General features: G+C 32.9%; 1 protein-coding gene across 1 annotated transcript; it reads right to left on the bottom strand.

Moving 5' to 3' along the window:
* Positions 1-13,132: 13,132 nt before the first annotated feature.
* LOC139483169 (uncharacterized) lies at positions 13,133-13,504 on the bottom strand. Its single transcript, XM_071267204.1, has one exon. The coding sequence runs from the start codon at positions 13,502-13,504 to the stop codon at positions 13,133-13,135; it is 372 nt and encodes a 123-aa protein (XP_071123305.1).
* Between the last annotated feature and the right edge of the window lie 2,310 nt (positions 13,505-15,814).

Here is a 15,814-nt window from a genome sequence, read left to right as displayed (position 1 = left end):
GTGGGGTGCATGTTGGCTACAGTTGCTTTTCGTTTGCTAGAACTGAGGTAGGGCCTTCAACATAACTTTATTTCAAAAAATCCCAAACGGGTTAAAATGATCCAAACGTAATATAGATATATAAACATATATACTACAGTATCACTTAGTTTGTAACTCCGACATTTGCGCCATCTGCAGGTAAGGTTTAATTGGAAAGTTTAATATGTTTAATGCTACATCGTGAATAAGATTTTTTTTTTAAAGTATTCCTCCTGGGTATTGGGTAACTCATAAAACTGAGTTACTTAGGTTTAAAATTATATAGTGTTCACACGTTTGAGATTGTCAATTATAAATTAATCAGTAAAACGGTTTCCGTTAGTTTTCTAAGAATTCAATTTGCATTGTTCCATATTCGGGAAAAAAGGATGATACTATGGTAATATTAACACCCGATGCAGGACGTAACGGCCATACTGCCATGACGTCCATAGAGATGTTCGAAATGTAAAGCCCCGATCACAACTGATCGTACAATTTTTTGTCGTGGAAGATCGATAAAAAAGTTGTCGTGGCCCTCTCGTGCAAAAATCAAATGTCAAAAAAATATTTCGAGAGGTCACATCAGCTACGACATGTCTACGATGTTTCCACGATGGGTAACCAAGTTACAAGTATCGACAGATTGTAGATCCATGAATGTGTATACGTATATAACATACTTAGTTTATATTATAATTGTTCAGCGAATTTTAACCAGGATGCCCCCGAAAAGACAAAGTAACAAAAGACATGTGGTGGCAGTAAACGTGGGTGATATTGTCCAGACGGAGGACCCGATACCACAAGCTGAAAAAAAAACTGCTGGAGACGACCCTGGTCATAATATCGTCACTGTGACGGGAGACGTGGAATAGTCCCGCCGGATTATATTTTTTCTAAATAAAACGAAAATATGTTGCCCGACGAACGTACTACTGTCGTACGAAAGACAATCAATGTAGTGCGAGCATCGTACGAAATTTGATAATCTTGATCATATAGTAATATATATAGTATATTTTAATGGTTGTGTGGCGTTCTAAATTAGATTTTATGAATTATTGTAAATGTTTTATTCGTCTTATCTGAAACAGCTGGGATGTAAAATAGTTATCCCACTCGACCATCGGGGTGATCTTACACTGACACACCGCGTCCTTGTGGGATAACTATTAATTACAATTAGTTTCATGCAAAGAACACTGGTTTTGGATTTGTTCTCATCTGTACATCGGTTTTAATTGCCTTTACATGAAAATTGTACGCGCCAGTAAACAACATGGTCACGTTATTTGTATGAACATTACATAGAATAGAATTCAAAAAAATTCTGTAAACTTTTGAATCAGTAAGGCGTAGACTTAAATCATTTTTTTTTTAATTTTTCTATTTTATTTTTGGGAAAGGGGGAGGGGGTGATAAATTGTTTAAATTTAAATTATTTTAAGAAGAAAATACATATAAACCGGGAGGGGAGTGAGAAAAATGTTTGGTTTCTTGAAAATTAAGTGTGGGGATGGATTTTAAAACAAATTCCTGGATGTTATTGAACAATTTTAATTTTTTTTTCTTTAAGTAATAAAAATATGGTTTGTCACACGAAGATTAATGTACAAGTAAACCGTTCTATTAGACATGTTACGAAAAGGTATATTCTCGTCGCTGAGGTTGACAAATTACACTTTAAATTTGGGGACGGTGTCAAAACACTGATTATAGATAAAAATTAAATCATGTGCGTCTTGGTGAATTCAAATCACATTTACGTAACACCCTAATATTATGACATTTGCTTTTGTGATATTGTTGACTATCATACGACTTGAAAGTTGTACGCGTGCAATAGTGGGTGGGATAGAAAAAAGGGGGGGGGGGGCTGAGAGTTATACAAGTTTATTCGATTCTAGATTGATTATATATACATAGTAAGCCAGTTAGATAATAATTGTATTGTTGTATTACAGTTCATGAAAAAGTTTAATGTATGGCTTTATTAATCCCACACAACGCTCTATTGTCTGATTGATTTCTTCTCTCGGGTGTCTCCATAAGCTTCCATTAACTCTGAAAGTTTTGAAGCGCCTTATATCGTGTAGGACATATACCTGCCACTCTGATATACGCAAATTCATTTTTTTTACATTTTCTTCTTTCTGCTCGTTGTTTATCTCTTAGTTGATGCCTTTTTCAAATCTAGTAATCCTATCCCCCTCCCTCCCCCTAAAAAAAAACCAACTGGTTAGTACACATCTATAAAAACGCCATAATTATTATTTTAGGAAACCCCTAGCATTGTTAGCTTATATAGAGGAAAGACCCATCGGCCATCGGTGTTAATTTTCCTATTGTCATTTTCTTATGAAACGGTTAGCGAATTTCGACCAACTTACCAGGAATTTGTAAAATACAAAATATCTGCATAAGGTGGTGTTAAGGTGTAAAGGCAAAGTCATTATGTAATGCTTTTGAAACTGCGGGAATGTTCAACTGATGAGTAATGAGTCATATTTTACACAAACCACTTATCGTTCTAAACAGGCATTATAAAATATTTGCCACTGAACGTTATGCAACCAATAATCAATCAATCACAAACCACCTTATAAAGAAAATACAAATTGAGCTGAAACTGTTTAAATTAAGACAAAGTTGGAAGGAAATAAAGGAAGAAAAGTCATGCCCTCGAAGCTATGTGACCGGGAGTATAAATTTTCTAAACTATACACTCCGCCATAAGCACCACCCAATTTAATTTCGAAATAATTATTTTCTTAATTATTTTTTTTATAAAAGAAATACTATATATTAAACCTGTAAACAATAGGTAACTTTTGGATACAGGTAAAATGTCAATCGATTACATTTTGATTGTTCAAAACCAGTTTTAACAACCTGTCTTGTGTGTTTTTCGCGTTACTGTTTTTGCCTAAACACAAATGATTTTAGCACGTGCATTTCGCACTTGAATTAGCCATTGATATCAAACTTTTAAGATGGCAAGACGAAAACTGAGTATTGCGGAACGCTGGCAAGTTGTAGGTATGGCAAATACAGGTCTAAGTTGCCGTAGAATAGCGGTCCATTTTGGTGTTAACCACACTGTGATTATCAGGCTCGTGCAGAGATACCGACAGACAGGGTCAGTTGAAGACCGCCCTAGAGCAGGCAGACCACGTAAAACTACTCCCAGAGAAGAAAGAAATCTTTCCCGGCAAGCAAGATTGAAACCTTTCTCGTCTTCTGATCAGCTTCGTAGACTTTGGCCTATGGGGGGTAGAGTAAGTGTGCGGACTGTGATACGTAGGTTGCATAGCTTCCGTCTAAGGGCTCGGAGGCCAATAAAGCGCCCGGAATTAACTTTAAGACATCGTAGAGCAAGACAACAGTGGGATAGGAACCATCACCGATGGACTTTACGCAGCTGGAGAAGAATTCACTGGTCCGATGAGAGTCGTTTCTTGCTGAAGCCCGTCGACGGCAGAACACGTGTTTGGAGGGAAAGAAACACCGGATATCGGGACAATAACATTATTGGTACAACAGCTTTCGGTGGCAGCGGTGTAACAGTATGGGGTTGTTTTTCCCATGACTGTAAGCTTGATATGCATGTTCTTCACGGTACCCTGAATGGACAAAGGTATCGGGATGACATCCTGAACACCATTGTATCGCCTCATTTTGACAATCACGCGTTAGCTGATAGACCGGTCTTTCAAGATGACAATGCGAGCCCTCATCGCGCACGAATTGTCAATGCATACCTGACGTCGGAATCAATAGACACTTTACCTTGGCCGGCCATGTCACCTGACATGAACCCAATTGAACATGTATGGAACTTTATCGGCCGTAAACCTAACAAGAGACAACCAAAATGTGCAACAATACCAGAATTGAGGGTCTCTTTGGTACAGGAATGGCAGAGATTTCCACAGTATAGGCTACGACGACTTGTGCAAGGAATGAGGAGACGTGTATTGAATCTCTACCGGAAGCGCGGAAGCTATAGACGATATTGACTTTATGAACCTTAATTGACAGTAAATGTATACTTGATTGTTTTCCAAAAAGTTCAAAACTGTATCATTATTTGAAATTAATGAAAATGATCAACAAATTCAAACATTTTATAGGGATTTTAACTTGTTGTTTTTAACGTAAAATTGAAAGTTCTCTTCACACAACAGAAAGCATAAAAAAACCCTAACTTTTATTTTTTTATACTGCACAATATTTACATTTTATTTAACCAATGTCAACACGATTAACTCTTATTCAAAAATATTGAATTTTTGGATTTGAAAGTTTCTTATTGATAAAAATATGGGTGGTGCTTAACTTATGGCGGAGTGTATAGAATGCAACAACATGATTCTAGTTGAAATTGTATAAAACTCATGTCTATGTGTTTTAAATAAAGGCAACAGTAGTATACCGCTGTTCAAAAATCCATGGACAAAAAACAAAATCGGGGTAACAAACTTAAACCGAGGGAAACGCATTAAATATAAGAGGAGAACAACGACATAACACTAAAATGTAACATACATAGACAAAATCTCACGAGAACAACAAATATAACATATATATATAACAAACAGACCCCGTCAGATAAAAATTTAATTTGGCAAACAACTGGATCAAAATACATACACTTCTTTGTGTGCTTTTCATACCTATATAAAAATGACCGTTACATATATTCACGAGCAGGTATTTGTAAAGCAGATTATAATACTTAAGATTATTTGCAACTTCTATCAATTTTGCAAGGGCTCGCCCGAAATATTTACACACGCATGTACCCCGTGTCTCCGTTGCATTTACATGACCGCTCCCTCCCCCCCCCCCCCCCCCCAAATCTTTTGCATTAGAGTTTCTTAAAAATATTATGGAATTTATTAATATCTATTTCTTATATTTCTTATGGTAAAAATGTTTCTGAATATTCGTTCCATACGGCGGAATTGCCTCCAAAAGTATCAATGCAGTTTTTAACGAATATTCAATGTATATGTTACAGGGAATTTGTGAAATCAGTGATTTTGTAAAATCACTGAAATTTCAGGGAATTTGTAAAATCACTGAACTGATTAGTGATTTTATAAAATCCCTGATTTTGATTAGTGATTTTACAAAATCTCTGAAATAATTAAGATCTTTTTTACAGATTCACTGATTAAATTCAGGGAATTTGTAAAATACATTCATTCATTTTCATTAAGAATTTATGTCTAAAAAGACTACAACAGTAACACTCAATAAGTTTGAGGTTAATCTAGTCTTTATTTTAATATTAAGTGAGCGGTTTTCATGCACAAAACAACTGACATACTGTAGAACAATGGCTCAGGCACAAATGTCTTGAAATCAAGAGCAAACATACACACAAAAGTTACTTCAAATAATTGACAGAGGTAAAATTAAAGTGCAACATATGGAACCAGGGAAAATATGATAAAACAAGCTCTTATCACTACCTTGTTTAAAAGAAAGTTTAATTTACTGTTTATTATAGTTTTTCTGTATAATTACTGTAGAAAATAAAACCAATTATATAATTTTTTTAAATCAAATATAAAAACTGAACATTAGGTTGATTGCTGTCATTAGAGAAGAAAAACACATATGTAAGGTATAAGAAATTGAGTGGGTTAGGGTATGTGATCCAGTGTCAAATATTACATGCATATCAGATCAAGAGCATCTTATTGCTGCATGAAAATTGATATATAAAAAGCAAATAAGTGTTGTATTATTAATTTGCTGCCTACAAAATAACATTTATATTCACAAAATAATAATAAAAAAGACAACAGAAAATATTGGTAATAATACTTTGTTTTGTACTTGCATGTTTATGAATAGGTTAATCTAACCAAGCAAAAATAAACAAAGTTTTACCTACTTTGGTCATTTATCAGACACATGTATTCTATCACAAAGTGGTATAACTTTGAATAAGTTTCTAAAATTTCTCAACTCTTTTACTGTGACTTGACTGTTAGTGTTGCTCTTCACCAATTGCAACTCATTCAAAATGTTGACCAAATTGCAATTTGTTTTATAAAATCAAATTGTTCAACTGGTCAAAAATTTGAACCAACTGCTGTAGAAAACCACAGCCAAGTCATGAAAGTGCAAGGTGATAAAAGAAAACATACTTACAATCCTATAAGACTTTAACTCCACTTTAATGATGTTGTGACAAAATTAGTTTATCAGTTTGTATAGTTATATTATATTCATTTCCATGCTGAAGGGGAACTGTTTATTTTGAATTGCTATTAAATTGTCCAAACTAAGCTTTCATATAGTTTTTCTTTCTAAAAGTATTCTATATTTATAAGAATCAGACAATATGTGAATTAAAACATTTCATATTCAGTAAAATATGTGTAAAATTGCAATATATGTTTGTAGGAAGTTTCCATGGGGGAGTTAATAACTTTTCTTTCAAAAAGTCTTTATTCAAAAGAATAATATTTTAGGTTATCTCCCCTGAAAACTTATCAATAGCATATTGTTATTTCACACATGTTTTACTGAATATATGATGTTTTATTTAAAATGATATCTGATTCTTATAAATATAGAATACTTTTAGAAAGAAAAACTATATGAAAGCTTAGTTTGGACAATTTTATAGCAATTCAAAATAAACAGTTCCTCTTCAGCATGGAAATGACTATAATATAACTATACAAACTGATAAATTGATTTTGTCACAACATCATTAAAGTGGAGTTAACGCTTATAGGATTGTAAGTATATTTTATTTTATCACCTTGCACTTTCACATTTTGACTGAACAATTTGTTCAATATTCTGACCAGTTGAACAATTTGGTTTAATAAAACAAATTGCAATTTGGTCAAAATTTTGAATGAGTTGCAATTGGTGGAGAGCAACACTAACAGTCAAGTCACTGTAATCCAAATACAGTAAATATTTTGTTGATAAATGAAGGTATGAAGTTCTTCAATGTGGAGATTTGAAAAAATTGTTAAAAACGATATTTATCAGATGAAGATGTTTTAAAAATATTATGTATGTCTTGAAGACATGTACAGCATATAGTTAAGAAAATTCACATATCAATAGCTTATAGTGGTAGGGATGTCACCCAAACTTGCCCTGCAAAAATAAGCAAATTCAGAGTGGTCTAAATACCCGTTGATATGCCTTTTAGTCATTATCATTATACACAAGTTCTAGCTCATAGCGTTTATTAAACAAATATATTTATAAATCATTAGTGATCAGTCATTTGGTCTATCTTTATATTAAGAAAAACACATTTCTAATAGCATGTTATACTTTATTGTAATCAGGGATTTTACAAAATCCCTAGCTCTATTTTCAGTGATTTTGTAAAATCCCTAACAATTTCAGGGATTTTACAAAACCACTGAAACTGTTAGTGATTTTACACAATCACTGATTAGTCCAGTGATTTTACAAAATCCCTGATTTTACAAATTCCCTGTAACATATACACAGGTAATCTCTTTTGTGTTTCGACACAGTCCTCACATTTAAAGTGTAATTTGTCAACCTCAGCGTCGTGAATATACCTTTTCGTAACATGTCTATTGATTTGGAGACCTTTGAGAATTCTTAAAAGATGTCACAATAACGTTTACTATAATAGGTGAACAAAGGCTTTTGAAAATGATTGATTTATTGTCGGTTGATAAACGTCCAGGGGCAAATTTTTCATGCATTTTCCGGACGAGAACAAATTGGAAATAAATACAATAGGTAGGCCCTGTAATTGAGGCCATTCGAGATGAAAATGATTACGTGTACACCCCGCACAGCCAAACGGACGGCTTTATACTTTGGCAAGGGTTTTACGACAGATCGGAAAAAGATCTGAGTGACCATACTTCTATTCCCTAGTCACACAAGCGCGGTGATGTCGGAAATGAAAAGTCTGGGCTGGTATTAAATGTAAAAATAACCTTTTCCACGACATGATTGAAATTAAAATGTTGTCCTACAAAATGCATGACTTTGCAGGAAAAAGGTGTGTGCAAAAAGTGAAAATAATTATCGCGCTGAATAAATGAGCCGTACTAACAGCCTGTGTAAGAATGGATATTCTATCAGCAATAAATCCCCACCCCACTGAAAATTAAATGGTCAACTAATGGACCTTAGTTCCTTACACAAACCTTTTTGATATTTTAACAGCTTAGAGAAATAAACAAAAGTAATTATCTATCCAATTTGAATAAGCAGATATTTCTAAAATTCGCTAGGGGTTCCACAAAACCCTATGCTGTTTCTCACCTGGGATAATCTCATCTGCTGTCATTACAAAAGTACAATGTTGACTTAAACAAGTGAGTCTATTTATCAGTAGATACAGATTTTAAAAACAATTCAAACGTTTTCGATAAGCTGGGGTCACATATTCACGATTTTTACATGCCGTCTTTGACAGAACCATTTCCGATTAAAGTTTGTCAAAAGTCTGATCAAGATCCTTTGAATTGTGGCTGGAAATTTAAACTTTTATCAAAACTTGTAAAAATGTTTATTGAATCGTGACAACAATAAGATATTTTTCAGGAAGAGTCCATATTCAGCCGTTTCCAACCGAATTTGTCCCGATAATCTTGTTTTTATATTTTTCGCATGGTACGAATCGACCGAATCTCCCAACGGCGTCCCGATTCTACCGATGTGATCCAACAGGAATAAGACATTGATCAGACAGTGAACTGACGGTGACGGGAGATAACCGTTAGAAAACTGTCGCAATATTTGGGATGATCAGGTGATGTCGGAACGCAATCCTATCACAGTCTGCTGTACCGCATTCCATACGGCTTTGCCTGGACTCCGTCGTATTGTGTTCTGTGATTGTCGGGACTCTGACGTGGGTATCATTGCCGAATGTTTTATTGATAACGGGACTATTTCGGAACGGTTCGACAAAGACGGTTCGCATTCGGCAAGATGTGGATGCAATCTGGACTCAATCATCCAGCTTGACCGCTTGACCGACCTCTACAGACCATTCCCGATCAGTAGAAATCTGTTACGAACATATACGACTTCGTTAAGACAATGTTAGGAGATTCCAGATCAATGATGATAGTTATCCGACTTTTTAACTTTTCGTGTCTTAGTGCTATCTGATCTCAAACGGGAGCAATAATCGGCACTGTGTGAACGCCGCATTAGGTGCTATTTCTTGGTCTTGACAATAAGCCTCTGTCCATGTTTCAAAACAATCTATAAAGGTTAACAAATTTATCATGTAAAACAGAATTGTTACCAGACTGTCTGTAAATGTTAAATGTATAAAACTAAGTCGCTCTAAAAAAACAATAATGAGAAAATATATTTTCAAAGGCTTATTTCAAATCATTAAAACGTCTGCCAAATTTTTATGAAACTCTATGAATGAATGAATTTTATTTCTCATAAACTACAAATTACATAGTTACAGAGAATATATAAACAATTACATTAAATATTGAAGCACATGTGAACAATACAAACATAAACATTAAATTACAAACTAACCAGGAGGAGTGACCCTCACATTTATAATTTTTATAAATCTACAAAGTTTTTCAAGAACAATATAATTATTAGAGCTCATTAATTGTTGATATTTATAAATATTTGGACGAAGAGTACAATAGTATGGTAACAACCTCTTTCTTTCTTGTGTTAGAGCATTACATGACATAACATAATGATATTCATCACCTACGTCTCTTGATTCGCAAAGATGGCACAACCTATCATTTCTTGATATGTTATTCCACCTTCCCGTCTCGATAGGTAATCGGTGACTTCCACATCTAAATTTACACAATAAAAATTGGTTATATAATGACAATTTGGAAAAATAGCTTTCTAATTTAATATCATTTTTAAAAATTCTATAACATAAGCATTTAGGAGTAGTGTTAATTTCGCTTAGGCAATTCTGCAAAAACTGGTCTTTAAGTTTCAACTCAATACTCTTAATTACCCATTTATCTAACATTTGATTCAACCAGATATTTGACATTCCACATGTATCAAAAACAGTTTTTACAAATGATATCCATTTACAGTTAAGACTATAGTTATGAAAATTAATATACAATAGTTTATATAAAAGACATGAAATTTTACTTTCTTTGCCACATAGTAATCTACATAAGAAACTAACCATACGAACTTTGGCATTAACAATTACAGGATATCTACCCAATTCCGCATAAACAATACAGCTAGGTGTACTCTGTTTTAGATGTAGAACAAGCTTACAAAATTTTAAATGTACACGTTGTATCAAATCAAAATTTTCAAATCCCCAAATTTCCGAACCATAAAGAAGAATAGGTAAAACTATCTTATCAAACATGTCTAACTGACATTCTATAGTCAAACTGTTTTGTCTACACTTTTTTAAAATACCATACATTGCTTTTGTAGCTTGTTCACAAATATATTGGTCTTTAAAAAAGAACCACTTCTAGCAAAAAATATACCGAGGTATTTATACTCAGTTACAATTTCTAATTCTCTTTTCTGTATAACCAATCTAACATTTTTGGGTTGTCTCCCTTTGGAGAATATAAGAACTTTTGTCTTGTTAACATTTATTTTGAGTTGCCATTTTTCACAATAATCATCAAATTCATTTAACATGTTTTGTAAATCTTCACTACTCTCGGAAAACATCACAGTGTCATCCGCATATAATAACATAAATATTTTTAAAAATACTGTTAACTCGTGTTCGAGGTCATCACTAATAGAATTTACACCAAGTACATCTTTGCCTTCAAAAAAGTGCTGTAAATCATTTAAAAATATTGCAAACAGAGCAGGGGAAAGATTTTCTCCCTGTCTTACACCCATTTCACAAGTAAATAACTCTGATTTCTCACCATTGAATATCATGCGTGATTTTACATTTTCGTACATATTTTGTATAATACGGAAAAATTTGCCATTTATATTATTCTCTAAAAGTTTAAATAATAAAAAAATTCTCTGTATAAAATCAAAGGCCTTTTCAAAGTCGACAAAGGCACAGTAAAGTTTCTTCTTTCTTAATCTTAGTAACTCGAATAGTGCATATACTGAAAATAAATGATCATTAGTTGAGTATCCATGTCTGAAACCTGCTTGATTTTCTAGTAAAATAGAGTACTCATCAAGATAATCATGTGCACATAATCTAGTGTTTAAAATAGAAGTAAAAGTCTTACCAAGACATGACAAAAGAGTGATAGGACGGTAATTCTGTGGTTCGGCAGAACTACCTTTGTTCTTAAAGACTGGTATGACATTACCTATAATCCATGCCTCGGGTAAAATACCCGAATCAAAAATAATATTAAAAATATACACATAAATATCAATCATACAATCAATAGACGAGGAAATGTATTCATTAACAATCATATCGTCACCCGACGATTTATTATTTTTTATATGTTTTATAGCTTTTAATATTTCTTCAGCTGTAATACTTTCATTTAACATAGAATTTGAAGATTCTTGACTAACATCATTGTTAATATCATAAGTATCTCCTTCATACTTATTTTTGTTTATATCTTTAAAAAAAGTAAACAATGACTCAGTGGTGATATTACAATTGTTTTTATGTTTTACTTTATTCCAAATTTTCCAAAATTCCCTGGGGTTTTTGAATCGCATATTTCTCATCTTAGTGCGCAAGTTTTCGTTATATTTTTTAATATTCTCGTCCATGACTTTTTAGTTAATGTTTTTCTGACTGTCGAAGTCTTTCTTTAAATAAATTCGAGCCATAGTGTTTATAAAGTCTTCTGCTTTTTCGAAATTCTTGTCTAACCCTTTTACAGTCTTTATTAAACCAATCTTTGTTTGAAAAAATCCCTTCCCCGGCAATGTTTTTTGAATTTTTAGTAAATACCCCAAAAGTGTCTTTTGCAGCACTCAATAATACAGTCGTAATATCACTTACAATACTATCTACAGTACCTTGATCAACTGAACTTATATCATCATATTTAGACATTACATTTAACAATAATTCGTTTACTTTATCAACATCAATGTTGTTTTTGTATTCAATTGTCTTTTCGTGTTTCCATTTACCAATGTGTACATTTTTGTCATTAATTACTTCGCTTTCACCTTGTGTAGCATTACAACCATTTACAGTTAAAGACAAGCACAAAGGAGCATGTATATCTGAGAATAAATTACAAAAATCAGAAACTTCAAAATCATCTACTTTACATAAAATATTAGAAGTACATAAAATATAATCTACTACACTAATACTTCGACTTGTTGGTTTACCAAGTACTCGGTCTTTACCGACTCTTCCGTTTAAAATATACATGTTATTATTTTTACAAAATTGAATCAATTTTCTTCCATATGAATTGACAACAGTATCAGAACTATTACGTATTCTTGGTATCTTAAGATCGTCTAAGACATGAATGTCATTAAACTCATTTACATCTATAAATTCGGTTAAATGTTCTTCAAAATCAGATATATTAAAAAAATCTTGTTCATTTGCAATACGACTATTGAAATCACCAAGAAGAAAAATACAGTTACTATTCTTTTGTAATTCAAGAAATTCAATTTCAATTTCTGACATCGCATTTTCAGACGTATAGCGAGTATTTTCAGGCGGGATATACACTATACCCATTATTATATCATCTTCAGTTCTAAATAATATTCTATCTACTCTAAACCATAAAACAAAAGAACAATCGGTTTCTATACAATGAATAAATTTTGCATACTGTGATCTATAGCCTAAAGCTATCCCACCTGATCTAAAGCTAGTAAATTTTTTCCTGTTTTTATAATGAAATGTAAAATCTTCAAAATTAATTTCATCTAAATCGTCCAATTTTGTTTCAGTAAGACATAATAAATCATTACGTTTTAATAAATCTCTAAATTCTTGATACAGTAGTTTCCATTTAAATCCACAAACATTTAATGACAATAGATGAACAATATCTTTATTTACATGATTATAATTAATATTAGTGTTAATGTGAGAGTTAGTTCCATCTGAATGATTTAAACTGTCAATAAAAGTGTCCGTTAAACCTCCACGGTTTACCTAGCTATGTTTTCCGCGTCTACGAGGGGCTCCACGGGGACGGTCGTTGTTCTGTTGAGGACCTCTGTGGGATGGTTCTTTCTGTCGGGCGCCTTCTGTTTCTTTTTGTCTTTTGTCTGTTTCCATGTGACGATCGGTAGGTGGTCCAATTTCTTTGCTGTTAATATACAGCTTGTCTCGTTTGAAGTGCGTCTTCTGTCCTTGTTTTTTTGCCTCCTTATAATATGGCCAGAGAAGTTTGCGGCGGTCATTAACCTCTTTTGGGAACTGTTCATTCACCCCAAATTTGGTATCTTTAAGGTTTCGCGCAAAAGATCTGACCAATTCGCGATCTTTGAAATTTTTAAATCTGCACACTATTGGTCTGGTCATATAAGTGTCTCCGTCGTCTATTTTTATTTGTGTTTTTTTCCAAATCTATGTGCGCGCTGAAAGTCCATTACAATATCCAATTTCATATTTGTTTTCATAAAGTCTTTTATAATGTCTTCAGTTTGCTCTGATGGTTCATTTTCGGAAAGTTCTGGTATACCCGAGAACACAAGGTTTTCCCTCATAGACCTTATTTGTAAGTCTACATGTCGCTCATGCAATTCGTCCATATCAGCCCTCAGACAATCGAAACCGTTAATCATTTCACCGTGTTCACTTTTAATTTCCGTGATTGTTGTTTTAAGATATTCACTTTCAGATTTACTACTTTCAAAATTTTGGTTCATAAACTCCATACTTTTTTCAACTTCATCAATTCGTTTTGAACCTTTCTCAACAGTTTTTGTCAAACTTTTAACACTGATTTCAAAATTTCCAATCTTTTTGGTTAATTCATCAATACTTGACAGTTTTTTAAATATTTCTTCAACTTTCTGAACCAAAAAGTCTATTTTATCACCGGATTCGCTGCCTTGATTTAAAGTGGATTGCATAATTGGCGGGGGCATCGAGTGAGTCGGGCTCTGAGAGGGTACGGGATAATATCCTGACATAGGAGACATTTGTTGAAAAACCGGAGATGCGAAATTTTGTTGAGGCTGAATAAAGTGCTGCATGATTTGTTTTCCCTGTATCATTTGACAAGAGTCATAAGAGGTCATAGTAGAAGTAGAAGGTAATATAGGATCTATTGTGTTTTGTACTGCTGCCGATTGTTTATTTACATTTTTAACTTTGTGAGTACTACTCTTTTTTGTTTGTTTTTGTTTTTGAGGTTTCTCACCGCTGATATTTTGATCCTTCGAATTCTTCCTTTTTCGAGTCCCATTTCCATCCTTTTTTTGATTCATACAGTATCACTAGTCAGTTCATTCGTATATTCACAAGAATAAAATCTCACAATATAATTTTAAAGTTCATTTCTATTAATTTCGTTAATTTTTTAACGAGCCAAAAAAATAACGTCCATACTGTTCACACATGCGCATAAGAAGGTGTGACAAAGTAATTGATGAATAACAAACCTTAACCCCAGACTGTTTGTGTTTGTTAACTGTAATAAATGAATAAGTCCATTTATCAGTAAAATACGCAAAAATTAAAATAACTATTTTTTTAAACTTGGTTCTGGATACAGTCTTTTAGTCATAAACAAGCTTCTGTCCAAAGTAGTAGGTTCAGTTAGACCCCTTTTTGGCCCCAAAATATAGCAGTTTTACAAAATTGTTAAAATGTAAATTGTTAGTTATCATTGGAAAGTAGAATGCTTCTGCTACATAAAGATGGGCTATTTTTGACAAAACAATGCACATATATCTGGAACTAGCATCATTAACTGCTAAATTACTGAAATCTTCACAATTTTAGCATTTTAGTTAAATTTTTGACGGATTCCGTCTTAAATGAAAGTGGCTGGGTTTGTGTTCATTCTTTATATTGAAATGTAAGTTATATTTGATGATAATACATAACATATATAAAGGTTGAGGATGAACACGAATGCGGCCACTTTCAATTTTGACAAAACCATCTGAAAAGTGACATTTTTGGCATATTTGATATAATTTTCATATTTAAGCTTGAATCGGAGCGTTTTTAATGACTAAATCAGTAAAAATCTTTCACATAAACTTATTGATTCAACTGAAATAGACACTTATAATAAGTGTTTAAAAAGTGTCAAAAATCTTTCATCAGATGAACTTGAAATTTGAGGCCATAATCGGTCCTTACCGGACCTACTCCTTTCATCAATAAGAATGAAGGTTTGACAATGTTATTGATGACTGTAAAACTTTAACCTTAAACCTAATCTTAATATTGACTGTAAAAAAACTCAATCCTTATATCAGTAAAGAACGGAAAATAGAAATAGATATTTTCAAACTTTTGCTCTGAATACTGTCTTTTGGTCATTATCAAAATTCTGTCCAGATTCCATAACTCTCCATGTAGGTTTGGCAAAGTAATTGGTGTTTAAACCATAGTCTGAACCTAAATGTTGAATCCGCCGACGCTATCATCGATGACGACGCCGACGACAGAATCTAGAATCGCTATGTCTCGGTTTTGAGAAATAAGCTCAACAAAAAGGTAAACACCTATTTATTCATTTATTGGAAACACGTCTTACACATCACGAGGTATTGTACATCCCAGTAACAGTATCTGTCGTTTGTAGACACTTCAAATTCACACTTGCAATGTATTTTGATATACTCAGTTATATGTAGATTAACATTATGTTTT

The sequence above is a fragment of the Mytilus edulis genome, chromosome 7, assembly GCF_963676685.1.
Source record: "Mytilus edulis chromosome 7, xbMytEdul2.2, whole genome shotgun sequence".
Classification (NCBI taxonomy): Eukaryota; Metazoa; Mollusca; class Bivalvia; order Mytilida; family Mytilidae; genus Mytilus; species Mytilus edulis.
The sequence above is the reverse complement of the archived record's forward strand: the minus strand, read 5'-3'. Positions and strand labels throughout refer to the sequence as shown.